We start from the raw sequence: 23,449 nt of genomic DNA, 5'->3' as shown, positions 1-23,449 counted from the left end.
ATTCCCTCATTTCTGTGTGACTAGCTCTCTGCCTGTTTCCCCATCTATAAGAGGGGACAATCATATTATCTGCTAAAAAGTGGGATGAGGAATTCCCTGGCAGTCTAGTGGTTAGGACTTCACTGCCAGGGGCCCGGGTTCAATCCCTGCTCAGGGAACTAAGATCCCACAAGCTGCGTGGCATGGCCAAAAAAAATTTAAATCCTACTTTTTCAAATTTTACAAAACCATTGAACATACTGCTAGGCCCTCTCAGGGACTTGGAAGGCACTCCTGCCAAGGGGAGAGCCCTGAAGCTTGAACTTCATTCAATCCAGGTGACTCAGCCCCTGGGCAGGCATGTCTCTGTGTGCAGAGGGTGGGGGAGGGAGGCCTGGAGTTGCTGCTGCTGCCCTCCTGTCCCGCCCACATTGCTGGCACCCACTGCAATGGAGCCTGGATGTGGGCCAGCGCTGCCTCACGGATATGTGTAAACCAGGACCCAACCTCGGGGTGCCCCCGGCGGAGGCAGTGGGAAAACGCCCCACCTGCATGGAAGGGACAGGGGCAGAGTGCATCACAGACCAGGAAGCTGACTCCCAGGGGACCTTCCAGCAGTGAAAGCACCGAGTCCTAATCACGGGACCGCCAGGGAAGTCCCTGCCGGTTTCTTTATTATTGTGTTTTTAAAGATTTTTTTTTTTTTTTTTTTTTGCTAATGTGGACCATTTTTAAAGTCTTTATAGAATTTGCTACAACATTGCCTCTGTTTTGTGTTTTGGCTTCCCAGCTGCGGGGACTGTGGGATCCCAGCTCCCCAACCAGGGATCGAACCTGCACCCCCTGCATTGGAAGGCAAAGTCTCGACCCCTGGACTGCCAGGGAAGCCCCCCGTGTGTTGTTTTAAAAGACCATGGTTGAGGGACTTCCCTGCCGGTCCAGTGTAACCAGTTAAGACTCCACACTTCCAATGCAGAAGACGCGGGTTCAATCCCTAGTCAGGAAACTAAGATCCCATGTGCTGTGTGCTGCAGTCAAACAAACAAAAAGACCATGGTTGGGAATTCCCTGGCAGTCCAGTGGTTTGGACTCGGAGCGTTCACTGCTATGGACCCGGGTTCAATCCCTGGTCAGGGAACTAAGATCCCACAAGTGACCAAAAAAATAATAAAAGATTGTGGTGGCAGACCCACTTGCTTGGGCAGGATGTAGCTGTTCCCAGGGGTATGTTTGTCTGGGAGACGGAACACTGGGTTCTAGGAAGAGAGCTTAGAAATAAAAGTCTGCAAACCACTGTCCTCTCACTGCATCTGCGCTCTCCGGTCCTTGAGATTTTCATCTGTCAAGCAGTGAAAAGTATGCCTACCCTTTCTCAAAGAACTGATCATAGCCTTTCCAAACAGTGTGCTTCCTGAACCAGCATACTCTTAATGGAAGGGCTGCTAAAGATGAATACAGTGGTTCCCCACCCCCATTCATGGTTTCACTTTCCACGGTTTCAGTTATCCAGTCAAATGTGACCCAAAAATATTAAATGGAAAATTCCAGAAATAAACAATTCATAAGTTAAAAAAAAAAAAGATTGTGGTCATTTGCTACACCAGACAGAGGAAACTAACACAGGTGGTGAGGGCAGAGGGGCCTGGATGAAAGGAAGGGCTCCAGGCCACCCTTTCCCACCACAGTGGGGGTGTCTGTGCCATCGGCAGGGCCTGGCCTCTCAGGTGGATCCCATTCTCCCACGCGGCTTTCCAGATACCAGACTTTTAGAGATGAAACTAGCTAACGCCTATCAAGGGCCTCGTCAACACCAGACACTAAAGCACCCCAGTGACCCTATGAGGTGGTTACTATTACCATTCCCATCAAGAAGAAGCTCTGGGACTTCCCTGGTGGCGCAGTGGTTAAGAATCTGCCTGCCAGCGTGGGGGACGTGGGTTCAATTCCTGGTCTGGGAAGATCCCACATGCCAAGGAGCAACTGAGCCTGTGAACCACAACTACTGAGCCTGCATGCTGTAACTACTGAAGCCCTCGTGCCTAGAGCCCGTGCTTTGCAAGAGAAGCCACTGCAATGAGAACCCCTCGCACCGCAACGAAACGTAGCCCCTGCTCGCCACAACTAGAGAAAGCCCGCGCGCAGCAATGAAGGCCCAACGCAGCCAAAAAAAAAAAAAAAAGGCTCAAGGTTGGCGCCTCACCGAAGCACCCACGACCTTGGCGCCATGCTACCCTCGCCATGCAGAGGACCCCACTCGCGTCACAGATGCCTGAGGGGAGGGACCCTAGTCCTGGAAGCTATCACAGGGACACGTGGCTTGCTCCTTCCAGCTCCTGAAATGTTCAGTGTGAACTCCAACCCCCCAAACAGTGCCCACCCTCCAGGGCCAGAGCCCGCACTTACCACTGCTGCTTCTTACGGGGCTCCCAGTGCTCTGGAGTGTGTCCCCCCGCCCAAAACAGGACCTACGGGAAACAGACTGCCTCCTGGCCAGGCCCAGGGCATGAGGAGACCTCAGGGCTGGCAGGAGAATCCCCCAGACCTCCTGGGTTCTCTGGCCTCTCCCCTGAGACACTGGCGTCTAGACTGGGCCCTGGGCCCCAACCCCGGAGTGTCAGTTGCAAGCTGGCAGCACAGGGTCCCACAGGCTCGGCCAGTTTGGACAGGGACAGAGGGTCTAGCCCGCCTGCCGCCAGCTCCTTGTTCCCCTGCCTCCCTGCGGAGCTGCCCCCTTGGTTCCCACCATGAACCCCAAAACCCTTCTTGGACCTTCTTACCCTGGGAGTCCCTCACCAACCACTGAGACAGAAAAGCTTTAGTCTGGGTTCTCCACCTGTGTCTAGCTTGGCAAGCCCAGCAGGCTGCATCCCTTCATGCATATTTAATACAAAACTAACACACAGTCCACAATCCACTCCCAGGCTGTAATTAATACACTCTCATTATTTCATATCATAAACCACTCCAAAGTTTGCTGGAAATTGATTTTATTATTAATAAGTCACATGATACAAAAGGATACGACTACTGAAAGGGCACTTAGTAAAATACTGCTTTGCCCAAAAGGGCAGGCAGAAAAAGTTAAGGTACAATGGGTGCTTAGAAAACAGGAAAAAGAGGCTGAAGAGTCAAAACAAGTAATTTGTGGACACAAACACACACACCCCCACACGCCCCTCAGGCCCCTCGACCCATCAGATAAGAATTCACCTGGCATCACATCAGTGAGTGGGATGAGAAAACCAGAGGGCTGGGAGCCAGTGACGTGGAGGGACTCTAGGAGGAGAGATGAGATGTCCTCCGGCTGGGACATTCCAAAGGACTGGAAACACCTATTTATTATGATAGATAACAAGGTCTCTGCCACTGGAAGGCAAGTCCACGGCGAAGCATCTGGAGTGTTTTAAGAGGCGTCAAAGGGAGAAGGAGGTGACTGGGCTCTGACATTCGGAGACAAGAGGTTCACATTTCCTCTCCCACGTTCTCCCCTGGGAAGGGAAGACAAAGCGAAGCCTGTGCTGAGCCCGCCTGCCTCCTGCCTGCGGAAAGTCCCAGGAAGCGCCCACGAGAGCCAGGGACCCACCACGGAGGGAGCCCGAGGGCTGGGAGGCCCCCCTCGAGGCCAGCTCATCTGGGAGAAGGTAGGAGGGAGTGGGAAGAGCCACGCCCAGGCCACATCCGGCCTCCCTACAAGGTCCTCAAGAAAGGAGGCCGCTTGCGTCCTGGGGCTTCCTGTCCAGGGTCAGGCGGGGTGAAAGCACAGCGCCATCCTGGAAGGAGCACCAGCAGCTCCGAGGCTGCAGCGGTATCCTCGTGAGTTGCCAAAGTTCACAGGCTTCATGGAACCAAAGCAGACAAAAAAAGATCAAAACTAAAACCTGAAGCCCAAGGGGCTCTGGGAGCCCCTCCGGGTATGGAATGTGGGTCCAGTGGGCTTGCTGGCCCACAGGACAGCCACCTCCCCGCACAGTGACATCACCAAAGATGAGCAAGCACTTTCCTTCTGGCCAGAGTGTCTCCTGCCCGCAAGAGAGGCCTGAGTGAGGGGCACAGGGGCCATCCAGTTCCATCCAGTTGGGGAGGGGTTGGTGGGGGCGTCACCGTCTCTGTTCCTGGTGTGTTTCAATCCAGGGGGGCCCCCTTCCCTCTCCCCGCAGGGCCACATCCCAGCCTGGTGGCCCGGGCTGGAATGTGGCAGAGAGAATGCGGGGATGTGGTCACCAAAGTCCAGGGGAAAGACCAAAGACACACCTGACTCCTGATTGTCCTAAGCCCTATCCCTCAGCCACCTGCCGCCCGTGGGGAGTTCAGGGCAGGGGATACTGCCCGTCTTGAGAGGGGCACACAGGTGAGTCCCTGGGTGGCAGGAGGCGGCGGGAGCCTGGTCAGATTGGTCCTAAGACAGCAGCGGGGCCCGGAGTCCAGGGGGAGGGTGGGCAGGCTGCAAGACGGACCCTGCAGCAGCCCAGGCGGCTCTGCACAGCCCAGCCCGGGCAGCGTTCCAGACACGCAGTGACTTGTCCACAAGCCGAGGCCTCCCCACTCCCAGCGCTCCCCCCAGGTGGCACGATGCCGAGCCAGGCCTGGGCGCTGCCCCCGTGCCCTCCCGCCCGGCGCTGTGGCCCTCAGCCCTGCTCCAGGCTGTCGGGGGGCTGCACTATGGTGTAGCTGCCCTGGCCCAGGGAGAGCTGCCGGCTGAAGAAGGACGTGGTGCGCTTCGGTTTCACCCGCTTGATCTGCTCGCCTGTAGGGGAGCAAGAGGGACCCACTGAGGGGAGGGCTCCCCGCGGGGCGGGCCCAGCCCCAGGGGAGCCCCTTCTGGAGCTGTTCAGGCTGAAGAGCTCCCCTCTTCACTCCCGCCAGCTTCGTGAACCTCACTCCACCCGCCCCCCGCCCCCAGCTCTCCCATCAGCAACAGGACAGGTGGGGCGGGTGGCCAGCCTCTGAATCAGAGGCCACCAGGGTTTGCATCTGATGCTGGGCCTGCTGTGCTGTCTAAACCTGTTTAAGAAGAGACCGGGGGGTTTCCTAGGTGGCGCAGTGGTTAAGAATCCGCCGGCCAATGCAGGGGACACGGGTTCGATCCCTGCTCCAGGAAGATCCCACATGCCGCGGAGCAACTAAGCCCGTGCGCCACAGTTATTGAGCCTGCGCTTTAGAGCCTGTGAGCCACAACTACTGAGCCCATGTGCTGCAACTACTGAAGCTCACGCACCTAGAGCCCATGCTGTGCAACAAGACAAGCCACGGCAATGAGGAGCCTGCGCATCACAACGAAGAGTAGCCCCCGCTCACTGCAACTAAAGAAAGCCCGCGCACAGCAACGAAGACCCAACAGAGCCAATAAAATAAATTAAAAAAAAAAAGAGACCAGGGAGGTGTACTAACTTCCAGCTATAAAATAAGTCACAGGGATGTAATCTACAGCATATGGAATATGGTTAAGAATGCTGTAATAACTCTGTATGGTGACAGATGGTAACTAGACTTACGATCATTTCATAACATATAAAAATACTGAATCACTATGTCTGTCACAATCACTATATATATAATATATAATATACTGTATGTCAACTATAATTCAATTACAAAAAAAAGAAAAAGAAAAAAAGAACAGACCAAAACCACAAAATACCTATAACATGTACTACTGGCTGAAGGTGACCCTCAATGAAATAAAAAGACTTTTTTTTTTTTTTCCTCACTGTGAGGCTTGCGGGATCTTAGTTCCCTGACCAGGGACTGAACCTGGGCCCCTGCCAGTGGAAGCCTGGAGTCCTAACCACAGGACTGCCAGGGAAGTCCCTAAAAAGACTCCTCCCCAAACCCATAACTCCACCTAATAACAGGAAAAAACATAAGAGAAATTCCAATAAAGGGGCATCCTACAATAGCCCTGACCAGTATGCCTCAAGACTGTCAAGGTCATCAAAAAACAAGGAAAGCCTGAGAAACCTGTCACAGCCAAGAGGAGCCTAAGGAGACATGACAACCAGATGTAGTGTGGTGTCCTGGATGGGACCCTGGGGCTGAAAAAGGACATAAGGTTAAAACTAAGGGCTTTAGTTAATAATATCATGTCGGTTCATTAATTCTAACAAATATACCGTATTAACATAAGATGTTAATTTAAAAACTCAAGCAACAGAAGAAATACAGGCAACAGAAATGAACAGTAATGCATGAAGAAACTGTATGTAATCACGTAAAAACAATGCACTTCACCACCAGCGTCCAAACACCAGCTCCAACGAGTTCTTTGCCCCTCAGGACGGTAACACACGTCGTGGGTGAGGGTGCAGAAGGCAGGTGCCTCCTTCTCTCCTGGGATGGGTATAGTGGGCACACATGTTGACCCAGCAACCCTATTTCTAGGAATTTATCCTGAGGAAACAGTTCAGATTCCAGATAACGACCTGGCTACAGGTATGCTGTCTGTAGTAGCTGAGAACTAGAAATACAGTTGGCCCTTGGACAACGCAGGGGTTGGGGCGCCAACCTTCTGTGCAGTCGAAAATCTGAATATAACTTATAGTTGGCCCTTCATATACCCGTGGTTCCTCCGTATCCACGGAGTCAACGAACTACGGATCGTGTAGTCCTGTAGTGTTTACTACCGAAAAAGACGCGCGTGTGAGTGGATCCACGCAGCTCAAACTGGTCTTGTTCCAGGGTCAGCTGTAACTATGACGTCCAGCAAGCGGGGATGTAGGGGAAAGGGGCTGAGCTCACTAGGCAAGGAAGACGGCAACGGCGGTAGCAAATGTGTCAGAGAAAAATTATTTTGCTTTTTCCGATGATAAAAATGCCTTGCTTGTAAAAATTTAAGTGCCAGAAAGAAGCACAAAGAAAAAAAGTAAAATTACAGCAGTTGATGGCTGCAGAGGGGTCTCTCCCTTCTTGTACATGTGGACGCCATCTCGCATGTGGACAGGCACCAGGTATCTAGTACTCGTATCTGATTTTTTCTACTCAGTGCTATTTTGTGAACATCTTGCCATTTAGGAGAGAAAAAAAAAAAAAACCAACCTTTTTATTTTGGAATAATTCTAGACTTACAGAAAAGTTCCAAGGATGATACAAAGAGTTCCTGCATATCCTCATGAGCTTCTCCTGTGTTAACATCATCTGTGACCATGGTCTGTGTCATAGAACACGGTGCAGCTTTACTAACTAAGCTGCACACTTGTGGATTTCACCTATTCTTCCACAATGTCCACTGTCTGTTCAGGACCCGATCTGAGACACCACAGTGCATTAGGGTACGTATGGCATCTTTACCAGCTGCACGGACCCCACAGGGTGTGGGCCCATCCTTCCTGTACCCACACCTTTAATACCAGACACTAGTGGTTTCCAATTTTTCATATCTGGACACGTCTGTGGATGCAGCAGTGAGAAGGGACGGAGAAGGACTCTTACAGATGGGGCCCCAGAGGCCTCAGATTCCCTGTCGCAGAGCTCAGACGATGGGATGCTCTCGTGCCCAGCTCCCCAACCCGCCCCCCACCCAAGCCAGGTCCAGCCGCTGGAAGCTAACTCACCCGGTCTGGGATTGCTCCCCTCCTCCCTACCCTCCGGAGCTCCCCGTGGCGTCACTCACCCTCCTCCACGTAGTCGATGGTGGAGAGATGCTGGATCCGGCTGCACACCACACTGCCCTGCCTCCGCAGCTGGGGGCGCTGGGCGGGGGGTGGGGAGGAGCCGGGGGCCGAGGCGGGGCTGGCCGCGCTCTCCTGGGGGGCTGCGGGCTCCGCGGCCTGGCTCAGCTCGATGCAGTACTCGATGAGGCTGCTCATCAGCTCGGCCTGGGGAGGAGAGGGGGCCGCGTGAGGCCTGGGGGTGTGAGCTCCAGCCCAGGCCCACCTCTCCCAACCTGCTGCAGAGCAAGATGAACCAGACCCACAGCCCCCTCTGGTGGGGGAGGCAGATGAGGAAACAAACACCCTTTACGCAAGAAAGGAAGAGGGGGTGTGCTCTGTGGGCCAGAGGGCAGGGGAGGCACCCCATGTGGGGTGACTTCAGGAGTCAGAGATGGGGTGGGAACGAAGGAACGTTCTAGTTAGAAGGTGCAGGTTGGGAGGGAGGAGGAGTGCAGGGCTCTCTGGGCATGTGCGTTGGCTGAGAGAAGACCCCGCAGCCACGGAGAAGGCGGGGGTGAGGTCACCCGGGCGGGGTAGACAGCTCCCTCTGAGCACATTCTTTAAAAATGATGCCTTCTCAACAAACTCGAAACATTACACATGTTGACATAAAAGGTCATGTGACCAGATGTCAGCAGGCATGGTCTGGGCACCATGTGACAGGGACAGCAGGGGCTGGCACATCCCAAGACAGAAAGAGCCCCAGAAAGAAAGCTGCCAGCAGGTGGCGCCGCTTAGGCAACACGCGTTTATGAAGTGTCTACCCTGCTGCAGGCGGCGGGACACAGCAAGGGACTGGTATGCAGAATATATAATGAACTCTTACAGCTCAGTAAAACACATAACCCAATTTAAAAAATGGACAAGCGATTTGAACAGACACTCCAACTAAGAAGACCTATGGATAGCAAATAAACACACGGACGGATGATCAAACATCATTAGTCATTATGAAAATGCAAATTAAAACCACGATGACCTATCACCACTATACAGTCATTAGAACAGCAAACAAACAAAAACTGACAACACCAAGTGCTGAGCAAGGATGCGGAGCAACTAGAACTCTCAGATATCGCTGGTGGGATGGCAAAATGGTACAGTCACTTTGGAAAACCGTTTGGTAGTTTCTAGTAAAGCTGATGTGTTTATCATACAATCCAGTAATCCATGCCTAGGTATTTACACAAGAGAAATGAAGGCATATGCCCACACAGTAGCCTGTATACGAATGTTTAGAGCAGTTTTATTCACAAAAGCCCCAAACTGGAAACAACCCAAACATCCTCCAGCGGTGAGGAGCTGACCTGTAGTATATCCACACAATGGAATACTATTCAACAATCAAAAGGAACGAACTGTTATACCACGAAATGTGGCTGAATCTCAGGAGCATGAAGGTCAGTGAAAAAGGCCAGAGTCAAAAGGCTGCACACAGTATATATACTGCAGGGCTGGACCACGTTTGTTTATCTACTGGTTGACAAGACATTTATGTGGTTTCCAATTCTTTGGTTATGACAAATGAAGCTGCTATGAACATCTTAGCATAAGTCTGTGTGTGGACATATATCTCCATTTCTTCTGAGTAAATATGATGCGTGTGTTTACATGACATTCTGGAGAAAGCCAAACTCTAGAGATAGCTAAGGGGAGGTGCCAAAAAGCAGGTGAAGAGATGAGTCTGAAATCAGAAATGTACAAAATAATTAGAAAAACAAAACAAAACACAACCCCAAAGAAAAACTGGCAAAAGACTTCAACAAACAGGATAGCCAAGGGGTACATACATAAAAGACACTCAACCTCATTAGTAGGGGGTGGGGGCGGTTTGCCAACTAAAACCACACGGAGATTTGGGGGTGATGGAAATAATGCCAATTAAAAAATGGGCAAAAGATGTGAACAGACATTTTGCCTCTAGGAAGATACGTGGATGGCAAGTAAGCAGCCCCATACCTTGCCTGTGGTAGCAGTGGTTACAAGGGGGTGTGAACCGTGTTAAAGCTCACTCTTATTGTAAACTATACCTCAATAAAGTTGATCCAAAAATAAAGGAAAAAAACATAAGGAGATACCCCTCCTCCCCCACCAGAGTGGCTGAACATTCAAGATGACAATACTAACTACTGGAGCAGCTGGCACCCGGCCACCTACTGCCTGCGACCTGGCCAGTAGGCTCCCAGGCGCCTACCTGGGGGCACGCACAGAGGCCACGCCATGCAAGGCTGACCACATAGCATCGTGTGCAACAGTCCCGAACTGGAGACCCAAGCGCCCTCAGCAATGGGATGGAAAAGTCAAGACAGGTAAATTCACACGTGGGAACACCCGAGAGCTGCAGGAAAGACCAAAAGCACTGCCACCTGCAGTGGGGATGAGGACGGAGCTCACAGACACAGGGCTGAGTGCTAGAGACCGGGTAGAGCAGAACACATTGTGGGGACCTGCTGCCGTGAGGCTCAAAACCAGACAGAATGACTCTGGGGTGACGCGAGTCTGGATGCAGGGGGTCCCTTGGTGGGGGGCAGGGCTGGGATGGGGCTCGAGGGGGTCTTTCTTAATTGGAAACGTGTTACATGGGTTTCGTTTGGAAAATCTGTTGAGCTTAAGAGCTGGGCACTTTTCTGCATGTATACTATAAATTCAATAAAATGTTTACTTAAAAAAGAAGTCTGGGGAGTTCCCTGGTGGTCCAGTAGTTAAGACTTCACGTTTCCACTGCAGGGGGTGCAGGTTCCATCCCTAGTTGGGAACTAAGATCCCACATCCATGTGGCATGGCCAGAAAAAAAAAAGTCTAGACCAGTGATGTAGAAAATGTGATACCATCAGCATGAAGGTTGGGATAGTCAAGAGGGAAGAGCTAGGACAGGGAGAGAACTCCCTGGAGAGGCCCTGGAAAAGAGGCCCAGCAGAGGAGACGGGGTCGGGTGGGGGTGGGGGGTGAAGCAGGAGGCGGGGGGAGCCTGCAGGGCACAGGAGAGGAGCCTGCAGGAGCGTGGACAGGCACTTGGGCACTGGGTGTGGCAGAGCAGAGGCTGCTGGGGTTGGAGCGGTGGGTGCAGGGGTGGGAAGGGAGGTGCAGAGGGAGCAGAGGGAGAAGCGTGGCTGTGGAGAGTCTAGGGGCCCGAGGTGGTGGCAGCAGGGGACACGTGCTTTCATAGACAGAGTCCCTGGAGCGCGTCTCTGTATCTGGGGAGGAGAGCAGCGAGGCCCTCAGTCCTGGAAGGGCCCTCCTGGAGAAACCAGGGTGGGAGGAGAAGGAGCAGGGGTGGAGGTTGGGGTGGGAAGACAGGGTGCTGAATGGATGGATGAAGGGCCTTAACGCTTTCATGCCTGCTTGTCACCTGAGAGCCCAGCTCACCGGGGGCTCGAGGACAGAGGGAGCCAGTGTGGGCTGGTCACACAGCACCGCGCAGCTCTCGACGAACCGCTGCCCCGACTGCAGCTGCCTGCAGCCACCACCTGGCCAGGCCTTCCGACCCCACAAGGGCGGCTCCTGGTCAGCAGGAGTCAGCTCCCTGGTCCCCAGGGCCTCAGCAGCCCTCTCACCTCCTTGCCAGCCAGCCTGGAGCCTCCGATAGCCTAGGACCCCCTGAGCCCACCCTCCACCACCCCACCCCACCCCACCCCTGGTGCAGGCAACACCCACCACTACCTGCTTGGAGTAGATCTTGAGGAGCTTGTTGACCGGTGTGCCCTCGTTGTCCCCATCGAACTCCAGCCACAGGACAGACTCCTCCTCCTCGGGTGAGGTGTGGTCCCACGACAGCTCCTGGAAGCGCAGGCCCAGCAGGACGTGCTGGCCAGCGGGAGACACAGAGCTTGGACTCCTCTGGTCAGAGGCCTGCTCCCCTGCCCCATCCCACAGGGGCATCACCAGAAGGGGACACCTGGCCAGGCTATTTACCTCCAAGGCTGAGCCTAAATTCAGGTGTGAGTTTCTCTCAGGAGAAGTCCCACTTCCATCAGACCCTCAAAGGGAGCTGTGGTCCAGGGAGGCTGAGACCCCCTAACCCACACACTTTTCACCAGCAGATCAAGCCCCTGACAGCTGGGACAGTGACTCGGGGGAAGGCAGGTGGGGAGGAGAGACCTTTCCCTTGAGATCAGCGGTGGGGACGGGGTAAGAGCATCTCGGCAGGAGGCTGGAGCTGGGCGGGGCACGTGGGGGCACAGATGCCCAAGAAGGGCTCGGATCCCTCTCTGCGGACAACTGGAAGTCTCCCCTAAACGCCTCTGCTGGTTTAGGAGGGATCCTGCCCAGGTGCAGAGAAGCTGCCCTACAGGGTGGGCTGCTGCCACCACCTTCTACACAAGCAGCCGAGACAGCCAGCGCCCAATGCAGGAGGAGGAGCAGGACTCAGACAGCCAGGAGGGCTCCCAGTCGTGGGGCTTTTCTGGAAAACCACCAGCTAGTCTCCAGCCACTGCTCAGGCAGAGCAGCCAGGCCCTGCCAGCTTCCCTCCACCGGCCGCAGCCTCCCCCCGCCCTGGCCACTCCCTGCCTAGCAGGCTGGGCAGAAAAGCTGACCCACAGCAGACCCAGGGAAACCCCCAGGATGACAGTGGAAGCCCCGGGGACATCAGAGGAAGGAAGGCCAGACGGGCCACCCGCCCTGCCCCGGGGCCAACCAGGGGACCGAGGGAACCAGGAAGGCCTGGGTAAAGACCGCATTCCCTTGCGCTCCAATGAGGCCCCCCACTCCAGGTCCCACCCTGCAGGAGCAGGAGGTACCTTCTCCCTGCTGTCGATGACATGCACACCCTCCAGACTGACGGCCACAGACACTGGCTTCCGCCCACTGCGGTGCAAAAAGCCCTGGGCTGGCTTGTCAATCTCACCGTGGAAGAAGGCACACCTGGGGAGGGAAACTGCTGTTAGGCTGTCCCCTCCAGCAGCGAGAACAGATGGCCCAGGGTCTGGGTTCACCCACCAGTGAATGCTCTGGCCAGGCCCTGTCCCAGGCACCTGAGAAGCTTAAGCTGTTTGGGTGACTAAAGGGTAAATGGAAACCCACCTCAGGGGAGGGAAAAACTGAGGGGGCAGGGGAGAGGGAGGCTTCACAGAGGTGGTGGCATCTGAGCTGATCAGGCGGGACAGGAGGGTCTGAACAGGCAGGAGGAGGAACTGGGTGGCACAGAGAAGGGTGGGCACCGCAGGCAGAGGGCAGAGCCTAAACCCGGGTGAAGGACAGAACAGGTTATGTTCAGGGAATGGCCAGGAGCCCAAGGGCTCAGGGGCTGGGGCTGCTGGAGGCTGGGAGAGCCCCGCTGCCCACCGCTCCTCAGGGGCTACCCAGGCAGGGAAGCAGCTTCAGGACTTGACACTGAGAAAGGGGAAGGGTGCAGCGGCCTTGCCCCCCGCTCAGCTGCCCTCTCCCCCTCTTGCCTCGCCAAGGGCTCTCCCACTCCTCCTGCTGCCCTGGGCCCTCGCCCCTCGCCCCCTAGACCTGGCTTAGCCAGAGCCCTAGTTAAATCCTGCAGCCCCGAGGCCGGGACTGGAGACAAACACGCTCTACCCTCGGTTCCCAGAGCAGCCCCGAGTGCGGCCCGGCACTCCCACTCCAGGAAGACTCCCACAGGCTCGGCTCAGGGCTGGGACTCCCACTCCGTGGAGGAAACTGAAGCAACAGCCACTCGCCAGCCCTCACTTCAGGTTTTCACTTTCTATTGGAGCCTCCCTGTCAGCAGACACGCATCTTGTTTTCCCTGCCCCGCACGCACACTGCTGCTCCAACTCTGAGCTCCATCTCACGGCGCAGCTCCTCCACCCACTGCCACCTCTAAGATGCTGGAGTCAACGTCAACTATCAGCCCCTCGGGACGTGTTGAACTTGACCTCGAAGCAGCAGCGCCTGAGGTTTGATCACTTCTTCCTCTACACCTCCTTTCACTGGGCTGGTGTAGACCCCCCCGCCTTGCTGGCCCGGGTCCTTCTCTGCCTGGTCCACCTCTGCCTGGTCCACACTCACTTCCTGGGGCTCCCAGTTCCAAACAGCACCTGCATGCGGATGACTTAACCAATTACCCGACTCTAGACGCAGAAACCCAAACGCCTGCTAGCATGGCCACCTGGGTCTCTAGAGAGCATCTCAAAATCAACACATCCAAGGACAAGCCCCGGACCTTCCCTGACCTGCCCCCACCACACCGTCCCGTCTCAGCTGATGGTGACGCCAGCCTCCAGCCACTCCGGCAGAAACCGGAGTCCTCTCTGCCTGCTCTCCTTCACCTCCTCTACCGCCCATCTAGCAAGCTCCTCCGACTCCACCCTCAACATCTCTGGAACCGGGCCATGTCTCCCCTCCTGAGGTACCACCATCCGGCCTGAGCCTCACCACCCTCTGGAGTATGGTTCCTGTCCTCATGGGTCATCCGGATGCTCCCCTGCCCGCCCTGCTCGCTGCCTCTCTCGTCACTAGAACAGCCTCTCCACGGGCAGGGACTAAGGTCTCTTTTGCTCACCGAGCTGTCTCCAGCCCCTAGAGGGTGCTGACACACAGTAGGTACACAAGAGCTATCGGCCAGATGCGCCTGCGTGAACTAGAGCTGGCTGAAGGGGAGGGAGGTCAGCAGGTCCACGGACCACGTGGCTGTGGCAGAGGAAGGAGAGGACCTGTCCGGTGTCCTGGCCTGGGACCCTCGGGGCCTGAGGTGCTGGCATCTAGAGGCACCTCGCGTGAGGACAGAGCTCAGTGGAGGCAGAGACGGGCGCACTAGCCGCAGGGGAGGGACAGCGCACCCAGGGCTGTGGCCGCAGCCAGGGAGCCGCTCACCCGTAGAAGGGCAGCTCGTGGCACTTGAAGAGGTAGGCACGGTAGTGGGGGCTCAGGGAGGCCTCCGGCTTGCTGTTGCTGCCGGCCGTCTCCTTCACCCTGCGGTAGGCGTTCAGCAGGCCCTGCTCGCCCGGCCCGGCCTTTGCCCCACGGCCCCGGAGGGCAGCGAAGAGCCCGTGGCCCCGCCTACAGAGGTGGGCAGGGAGGAAGGAGTCCAGCTTCTCCCTGTGGAGGAAGGAAGATGGGGCCCGGCATGAGGATGGCTCCGTGCCTGTGGGCTGGGGGGCGCTGAGGTCCCCAGGGCTCAGGGAGGGCAGTGGATACCCTGGACACAGACCCCTAGAGATCCCACTGCTGCGACCCCTGCAGCACAAGAGGCCTGAAAGAAAAGTCATGAGAGCAGGATGAGAGCCAAAACCGGGCCCACCCCAGAACCAGACTCTGGCCAGAGGGTTTCAGAGCGATGTCAGTGTCACCGAGTCAGGAAGCTTTCGATTTCCAAACTAGTGATTTTACAACCAAAAAATGGTCCAAGTGACATAGAGCTATCAATGCTCTGTTCTGCCAAATAGGGATGTAAAAAAACCTACCAATCTACGACTCATCAGCACAGGTTCGCAAAGGAAAGGGTATTTTCAATCACACACACAGAGTAGGAAAGAATCCTGGCGTGACTGCACTGTGTCTCCCCCTCAGGCAGCTCCTTGACTGTGGCCGGGCACCAGCCCTTCCAGGTCGATGCAGCCGGGGTCCTGCCTACGAGCAGTGAGTGCCGTCGCCAAGCCTGTTTCTCCACGTTTAAATAAGGACACGGATCCCGACTCACATGGACGGGCGCTGGCATGTGCCTGACAAGTGGTGGAAGCCAAACAAATATGGCGAGGTTGTCACTTTTACCAAAACGGGGGGTTCCCTGCGGGGGCTGCTGGAGGACCAACATCCCAGGCCACAGGGCTGATGCAACGAGGGAACCTGATGCCCAGAGAGGCCTAACTGCAGAGCGGCATGAGGAGGGGCACCCAGGGGGCTGCCGTTGGCATTTTCATCATCTGTCCCCCACATCCCTGCTTCCAGCCACAGCTCCCGCTCGTCATTGGAAATCCCGCCTTCCCACCCTCAGTCCTCAGGGTCTGTGCAGGCTCATGGCGGGTCCCAAGGGAGGATCTGGGCCTCAGCCAATCAGTGCCCTGGCCACTCTGATTCCTTTGGGTGGACCTGGGTCCAGCCATCAGTCATGAGATGAGTCTGGGGGCTCTGGTCACGTGAGGGACGAGACCTCTCCTTGCCAACGTGCAACTGTTGTGGCCATCTGGCCACCATGGGGCAAGAGCTGGCCTGAGTGCGAGCTGGCCCAGAGGACACAGGGCTGGGCGAGGAGGGCAAGGACAGGATTAGAGGAGGCAGGGGTGGGGACCTAACCGGATCCCCTGATCCTCAGTCACCCCAGACCCATCCATTTCCTGACAAAGTCCCTCAAGTTCTAACAGTCTGAGCTGGGTTTGCTGTCACCTGCAATAGGACAAGACGTGCCCATGAGAGCCAGGATTTCTAGGGCCACCAGCCTCAAGCCAGCTCCGCTGGGAGTACTCAGCCTCCACTGAGCCTGGGGTGGCCCCTGCTGGGCCCTGGCACAGGCCCTGTCAGTGCATTCTCCCCCCAGACACAGCCGTACACTAAAGGGCCGGTGTGGGGAGGAGCCCTGGGTCTAGGATAGGCTGTGTTCAAGGTTCATCTTCATTGGAATTATCTCCAAACCTCAAGATCATTGTTCATGGAGGTCAGAGACAGTCCTGGTCTCCTTCCAGGGCAGACTCAATCGTCATGACCCCAGGCCCTGCCAATTCACACAGCAAAGAGCACGGCTTCTAGAGAGACGGGTGGGAAGCACAGAGCCGGTGTGCTGGAGCGTCCAGGAAATGGGGCCTTGTCCCTGGAGTTTGGGACTAAGTTAGACTATCACCGGCAACTGGGATTCAGTATTTGGTCAGTCCCTGGCTGTGACCCCCAAAAGAACAAACCCAACTCCCCCCGACTTCAGGCGGAGGCTGGGCTCCACCCTCACCCACAGCTGGGGGTCCCCTCACTGGCGTCCCTTCACCCATCTCCCACTGCCCAGACCCCTCAGCCCAGAGCAGATGAAGAAAAGGAGGTTCAGAGAGGTGGGGTGACCCGACCAAGGTCACTCACCCAAGGTCACGCAGGTCAGGGCCTCCTGACTCCAGGACCTGGCAAGACCACTGGTAACCAGGATTCCGAGGCCACCCTCCCCACCATGGGCCCCCGTCTCAGGTCACGCTGGCCCTCACCTCAGGGCACAGGCAGTGGGCTGGCCAGGTTGGTAAGGCCCGAGCTGCACCCGGCACACCAGGGCGCCTAGGGCTTCACAGTCCTCCACATCACATGGGTACCGAGCGGCTAGCACGTTGCCCTTGGCCTCCTCGTAGAGCAGCCGCAGGACCTCCTTGTCGTGGATCTGCAGGCCAGTGTGGCAGGGAGGGGCGGCTCAGCTGGGTCGGGCACCAGTGTCCAGGGGTCTAGGGACAAGGGGAGGCTGGACACAGGGCACCAGACCTGGGCGGTACTGCCTGGGGCTTCCTGCCTCACCTGGAGCTCCCGCTGTTTGGGGAAAAACACATTCCTCCGGAACTGCAGGGAAGGCTCATCTGGGGAGAGAGGAGGGGGTCACTGACCGGCCGCCCCCATGCAGCCAGCTCTGCCCTCTCCCGACTGGCCCAGTCTCCAGTCCCCGAGCCTCCTCCACTACCACTCAGAAAACCCCAGGGCTGTCCAGAGATGGGGTCGTGGCTCAGCTCACGCTGCTTGCTGTCCCCCCAGCCCACCCCGTCCTGGGGGTCCCCTCGGGGGTCCCTCCCTCCCCTGGGGGAGATGCCGGCCCTGCCCCTCAGCCAGGGCAGCTCCACCTGCCAGGGGAGGCCCGGCGGGGCCCGGAGTCTGTGCTCCAGACCCAGGTGGGCCCCCGAGACAGGGACGCACAGGCAGCAGCACTGACCCACGGCCACGTCGTCGTCCGGAGCATCGGTGAATCGCAGCAGCAGTTCCTGCCACTGGCGGCCCAGCTTGTAGGGCTGGTGCTTGGGCTTCAGCTGCACCTCTGCAGGACGAGAGGGGAAGCGGCCATGAAGTCCCAACCAGTGCAACAGCCACCCACTAACAACGACAATGCCACACCGACAGCAGCAGCAACGCAACTGCAGCAGCAATGACGCAGTCATGGCCGATGTTAACTGAAGTAGGTACGAAGCATCCAGAATCATTTCAAGTGGTTTATGGCAACTGCCCTGCAATAACTCTACCCTCATTTCATCCATAGGGAAAAATGAGGCTCAGAGAGGTTAAGCTGCTTGCCCAAAGTCACACAGCAGGGACTTCCCTGGTGGTCCAGCGGTTAAGACTCCGCGCTTCCACTGCAGGGGGCGCGTGTTCAATGCCTGGTCTGAGAACTGAGATCCTGCATGCCACGGCCAAAAACAACAACAACAACAACAAAAACACAGTCACACAGCAAGTGAGTGGGGGTCAGGTTCCAGGCAGTCAGTCTCTGACTGTTCCCTACAGTGAGTGCCCAGGGTAGGCTGGAGCTGAGAGGCTGTAGCAGATGGAAGGTGCTGAGGGTGGAGGTACAGATGGCCCCAGCACTGCCGTTAGGAAGCAGAGCCTGAAGCTGGTAACTGAGGCCCAAAGGCCCAAGGGGCTGTTCTCCCCTGCTCTTGGCCCTGCCTGGGCCTCTCTCTCGCCAGCCCCCATGCCAGCATCTCCCCCGGAAGCTCTGGGCTCCACCTGATCTATCCTGCAAGCTCCCTGCCTCAAGACCATGCCATCCAGCTGCCACCAGAATCAGTGGCTCCACCAGGAACAGAGCTGCGCCTGCCGAGCCTTTCCATCACACAAGGTCCCTGCGGGCAGGGACATCTTCAGTCCTGTTCCCCACCGGACCCCTAGCGCCTAGATCCCCGCGTGGCACAAAGTTGGGGGGGTGCTCCGCACATATTTGTGAGATGAATGGGGTAATTGGCTACCTGGGACTCCGGGACACTATGGGGGAGGCGGATGTGGGGCAAGGGTGCCCTTCCTTCCGCCCATCGCCCAGCCCCAGCCAGGCTTACCCCCTGAGCCCTGGCAGCTCAGAGGACTCCCGCTGACCCTGCGGTCCCACACTTCCAGATGGGGCCTTCCTGCCTGGAGGCTGTCACCCCAACGAGGCCGACAGTCCCTGAAGCCCTGTTCCATGCAGAGTAACAATGGCCTTGAGAAGGTCAAACCCTCCCAAATATCCAGCTTGAAGGGCGGCTCCAGCAGACGGTACCCCTTCCCTGCCTCGCGGCCCTGGGGCATCTGTCACTGCCTCCCCCACGCTGGGGGTGGTGCGGGGCCGAGAGCTCTGAGAGCCCTAGTCAAAGCTGAAGTGGCCTTTAAGCCTCTTGAACCCAGCCTGGGAACAAAGTGGGCGCTGACTCCGTGCTGGGGCCTCTAGGACGGGGCGTGCCCCAGGGTGACCCACCGGCCACACAGGCAGCCCATTCATGTTCCTGCCACGGGGGAGCAGGAATGTGACGGGGAGGGAGTGGGGGAGGAAATAAGCTGCCCCACGGCCGGGACAGGGAGCCTGAGGCAGGGCAGGGGCCATGAAACCACCCCCAGCTTTCCAGAGACACGAGCCAAGGGGCCCGCAGTCCTGACCAACAGCCAGAAGGGTGAAGGAGGGGCCGCTGAGCTGGGTGGGTGCGGCCAAAAGAGACTGGTCAGCAGGAAGAGGGTGGGCGAGAGCAGCAGCTGGGCAGGAAGCTCCCGCTGGCCGGTGGGGGTGGGGAGACAGGCACTCCCTCTCGCACCCAGCCGGCATATCCTCCCTGCAGGCACAGGCACAAACCCCTAGGGGCCCAGGGACCAGACACATCCTTCTTGACGCTGTTCCTCTATGAGGGGGAGAATATTTAAGCTCAGAGAACACGCCTGGCCTGGGCACCAGCTGGGGCATCCTCTCCCCTGGCCCTTTTCCTGACCAAGCCAGCAGGCTAGCAGCCCCATTCTGAGGCCTCAGGGAGCTCCCCGCTCCCCCTCCCCTCATCCCCCAGGCCTGAGGGCTGGAAAGGCCCCCCTGCCCTCACTCCTGCTCCACCTCTGCCTTGGGATCTCAGGCTGAAAGGGCAGGACAGGGTGATCACGGGCCAGAAACCAGGCAGGGCTGGAGGTCCCCTGCGGAGAAGTTGGGTTCCCACTCACCCTCCCCACCCTGAGGAAAAGTCATCCTCAGGAGTAGCTGCTTCCTGGGCCAGGTCCCACCTTCCTCCCTGCCCCCATGGAGCAGGATACAGTTCAAAGAGGCCAGCTGGGGGCCACCCAGGCTTCCCTCCTGATCTTGGTCCCACCACTCGCTGGTCCGGCCGCTCCAAACCTCAATTTCTTATTTGCATGACCAGGCTGGGCCATGAGGATAAGGTGAAATTCTGCTTGCAAAATGCCAGCTCAGGCTGTGGCACAAACCATGTGTGAACGTGCACCCCCTCCCTCCCTGACCCCCAGCCTGATCCCCTGATGCTCAGACTCTAGCAGCACTGAGGCCTGAGGGGCACCTCCTCTGCCACCAGCACAAAGAAAGGAGGTGGGGGCAGAGGAGCCAGGCATCCTTTTAGCGCTCTGGGTCCTGGAAGCCATGGCCAGCTCCAGGACACACACGAGTCCTCTGATGTATAGTGGCCAGAGGTTCCAGAAGCTGCCCCCTCCTTCCCCACCGGTCAGCGCCCTTCCAGCCCTCCTGCCTGGGCTTCTCGTTGCCAAGCCTTACCCAGCAGAGGGGAGACGAGCCAGAGCGCAAAGGCATCCTGGGCGATGTCTGGGAGCTGCAGGACCTCACGGACAGCCCGATGCAGCTCATGGGCAGTGAGCGAGGGCAGGTTCTCCACGGCCAGGGGCAGCATCGTGTCATCTGCCAGGTACACCAGCACGTCGGCTGCTGCAATAGAGGCCAGGCAGGGTCAGCTGGGCCCACTGCCCAGGCACGCCAACCAGGTACCCTCCACGCCCCCGCTGGGGCTGCAGTCCCTGCCCTGTACCCCTTGGGGTGACCAAGGCTACACTCCAGAGGCAGAGCCCCAGCATCCCCAAAGGACCCTGTGAAGAGTGCTGTCTGTTAGGACTTACTGGAGACCCTCAAGCCACCCAGAAACCCAGCAACTCCAGCCCAGGGACCAGCCTAGACCCACCCTAACCCCCAAAGGTTCAAATTAGGGCTGACCACTGCACCCCCCACACTCCCCTGGATACCCCAAGGACTCTGGTGTGCTTCCCCCCCGAAGGAGAACATTCCACAGGTGGAACTGAGGCAGAGATCGGCTGAACCCACCCTGAGGTTACAGTAGTTGGTAAATCAAGCAGGGAAGGAGCGAGCTGGTGACACTATTCTCCTTAAGCAAATCACTATCTTCCTTTGGCCCAAGCTAACAAGTGGGGACAGAGGATTCTCAAGGCCACCCCAGGGTAAAGCTAGTTTCAGGGCTCAGCGTCCTTAGGACTCTTCAAGCCTCAGGACTCAACACGATGGCCTTTCAGGACAGTGTTAAATAGGCCAGGAGAAGTACAACCCCAAAAGTTGAGTGTTCCCTTGTCACAGCCCATGGGGTGCTTATTTGGAGCCTGGAGCCAAAAGCAGAGCCTTGAAAGAGCAGCCAGAGTCATATCTCCATCACTGGAACCACAGGTACCGTGAAGAAGCACTGAGCTTTGAGGTCAGTGCACTCGGGTTCCAATCCTGCCTGACCTCTGGCTAGTTGATTGACTTCAGCAAGGCAGTGTCTCAGATGCCTTAGGTGCAAAGTACGGTTAATACCCCTCACAGAGCGTCTGTGAGGGGTATTAACAAACGAGGTGAAGCCTGTGAAACGCAAAGGTATAGTTTATCACTAATACGAACGCAGGTGCTTTTTGGATCCCCAGTCTGTTCTGCTCTAACAGCTACTCTCTTGAGAGATCATAAAATAATGTCCAGGAGGCTGAAGTTCAGAGGGAAATCTGGGGTAGTGAAGGCTCTGGTGTCCTGTGACTTAACTTCTCTAAGGCCCAATTTCCTTCCTATAAAATGTAAATAATGATTCCTTCTTTCAAAAGGCTACTTATCAAACAAAGAAAGTGAACATGTCATTTTTCATTCATGAGATTTCCCTTAAATTTCATGGCTAAGATTTTACAAGTGAGGAAACAGAGTCAAGAAGAGAACCCAACTCGGCCAGTAGCCTCGTGCCAGAGCCCAGGTCCTCAGACTGACTTGTTGCTTTTCCACACCTCAACAGACTTTATGTGTTAATTAATAAATAAGATTCTCTTCAATGAAAGAGATGACAAGCCAGGGCCACCTCCTCAGGGCTGGGGTCCTGGGAAGGTACGGCGGGGAGGAGACTGGGAACAGGGACTCACCTCGGGCTCCCACGGAGGACACGCTGCTTCGATGGGACCGATCAGCGGGGCCGGGCTGCCCGACATTGCCTTCTGGCCCGTCCATCTGCAGAGGGAAAGAGAAAAGCGCAGCTACTGGAGGGTCCAGGGATGCGGGCGCTGGGGAGCCCTTCAAGCTCTCACTGAGGAAGGAAGGGTGATCTACGAAGGTGAACAACCAGGGCTGGAGGCACTGGTGTGCAGACTAGTGGGGTGAGGGGTGGGAGTCCTCAGTCAACTAGGGGTCGGGGCCGCGGTGGTCAGCAGAGGGGTCCAGCGCGGCTCGCCGGGGTGCCCAGGTACGGCACGGCGCACCCCCGACCCGGACGGGGGCCCATGCAGGGCGTTACCGCTCTCTCACCTCGCAGGGACGCAGCGCCCGCCGCCTCGGTCCAGGTTCCTGCCCTGACCCTGGACCCCAAGTGCCGCTCGGGCCTCACGGCCGGCCGGGTCTCAAGACGCCGCTCGGGCTCCAGCTCCCGGGTCTCCGACGCGGAAGCCGAGGCGGTGGAAACACTGCGCGCACGGCCCCGCCTCTCCGGCCTACGGGAGCCAATCGGAGCCCGGGGCCGCCGCGCACGCGCCCTGCCTGCCGCCCGCGCGCTCACCCCTCCTCGCGCGCTCGCGCATATCCCGGCTGCACACTTCCCGCTTCTGGTGGCCGCGTTAGGGAACTGCCTCGCCACCTACCCGAGTGACTGGGGGGCCAGTGACCGCCCCCTGCTCCCCCAATAGGCCCCGTCTGTTGGCCTGTAACAGGGTGTGGCGAAGGTTCAAGGAACTCGCAAATGGGGGCGCGAGCTCTGGCGCTCACACGCGTGTGACTTTGGGCCGGTCCCTTCACCTGTAAAAGGGAGATGCTTCGTGGGGGCGTATCACGGAGCCACACTGTGCTGGGCGCTGGGTAAAGCTGATGCAGGCAGCCGCCTGTACTGCGGCGCCTCGAGGCCTTGGGGGTGATGGGCTCTCCGCGGTGGTCAAGAGACAGGGTCCCTGTCCCGGCTCATCTTGGACAAGCCCCTTCCCCTTCGGGCCTCAGTTACCTCCTCTGTAAAATGAAGAGGTTGGACTGGATGACCTCCAGAGGTCCTCAAATTACATGTTAGAAAGCTAGGCTGGGCACACTTGTTATTCCAGGGAGCAGTCACATGACTCTTCACTATCTTAGACACACAGCCTGGGACACCTTGCGGCATTCCCAGGCTGGGAGAGGCGTTGGGGCCCCAAAGAGGCAGGTGTGAAACTACTTATCCCCAGGGTCAGGTCACCAACATGTCCTGGCAAGGCCAGCATGTGTGTGCCTGAGGTGTAGAGGTGCCTCAGAGAGAAAAACAGGTCCATGGGGCGCCTTCCTGAGCCAGGGGTTGTTCCAAGTGACAACAGTGGGCTAGGTGTTGGGGGGGGGAGGAGGGGGCAGGAGGTAGAAGGCTCTCCCTGCCCTGATTCCAGCGCATTGGGAGGCAGCTCCAGCTCCTACCCCAGTCCAAGTTTCCTCAGTATTTGAAGCGGCTCTTGCTGCCCTCCAGGACCCACACTGCCCCACAATTGGCCCATTACATCGTATCTTCCTTCCCAGAATGACCTAAGGACTCAAGGAA

At 57.2% G+C, this 23,449-nt stretch overlaps 1 protein-coding gene across 3 annotated transcripts; it reads right to left on the bottom strand.

Annotated features, from left to right (window-relative positions):
- Positions 1-2,956: 2,956 nt before the first annotated feature.
- Positions 2,957-22,349, bottom strand: FRMD8 (FERM domain containing 8). Of its 3 annotated transcripts, none has more exons than XM_057729433.1 (11): positions 22,213-22,349; positions 21,834-21,918; positions 20,209-20,376; positions 17,416-17,517; positions 17,010-17,068; positions 16,712-16,878; positions 14,406-14,630; positions 12,365-12,488; positions 11,286-11,429; positions 7,586-7,790; positions 2,957-4,723 (listed from the first exon to the last, which is right to left on the bottom strand). In XM_057729433.1, the coding sequence occupies exons 2-11, from the start codon at positions 21,916-21,918 to the stop codon at positions 4,605-4,607; spliced, it is 1,398 nt and encodes a 465-aa protein (XP_057585416.1). In that variant the 5' UTR covers positions 22,213-22,349; the 3' UTR covers positions 2,957-4,604. The 3 variants fall into 3 exon arrangements, with proteins under 3 accessions (XP_057585416.1, XP_057585419.1, XP_057585417.1); XM_057729436.1 differs by lacking the exon at positions 2,957-4,723 and adding an exon at positions 4,826-7,362; XM_057729434.1 differs by lacking the exon at positions 2,957-4,723 and adding an exon at positions 4,826-7,352.
- Positions 22,350-23,449: the final 1,100 nt, after the last annotated feature.

Source organism: Hippopotamus amphibius, chromosome 3 (genome assembly GCF_030028045.1).
Source record: "Hippopotamus amphibius kiboko isolate mHipAmp2 chromosome 3, mHipAmp2.hap2, whole genome shotgun sequence".
Taxonomy (NCBI): domain Eukaryota; kingdom Metazoa; phylum Chordata; class Mammalia; order Artiodactyla; family Hippopotamidae; genus Hippopotamus; species Hippopotamus amphibius.
Note: the sequence above shows the minus strand (reverse complement) of the source record. Positions and strands in the feature narration are given on the sequence as shown.

What these genes read in the sequence shown, in the direction of transcription:
- FRMD8 (XM_057729433.1), bottom strand. Translation starts at nt 21,918, where the DNA reads ATGGACGGGCCAGAAGGCAATGTCGGGCAGCCCGGCCCCGCTGATCGG. An exon ending in CACGAGCTGCCCTTCTACGG is followed by an intron (nt 12,489 to 14,405) that starts GTGAGCGGCTCC and finishes TTCCCTCCCCAG; the next exon opens with GTGTGCCTTCTTCCACGGTG. An exon ending in TCAAGATCTACTCCAAGCAG is followed by an intron (nt 7,791 to 11,285) that starts GTAGTGGTGGGT and finishes TCTCCTCCCCAG; the next exon opens with GCCGAGCTGATGAGCAGCCT.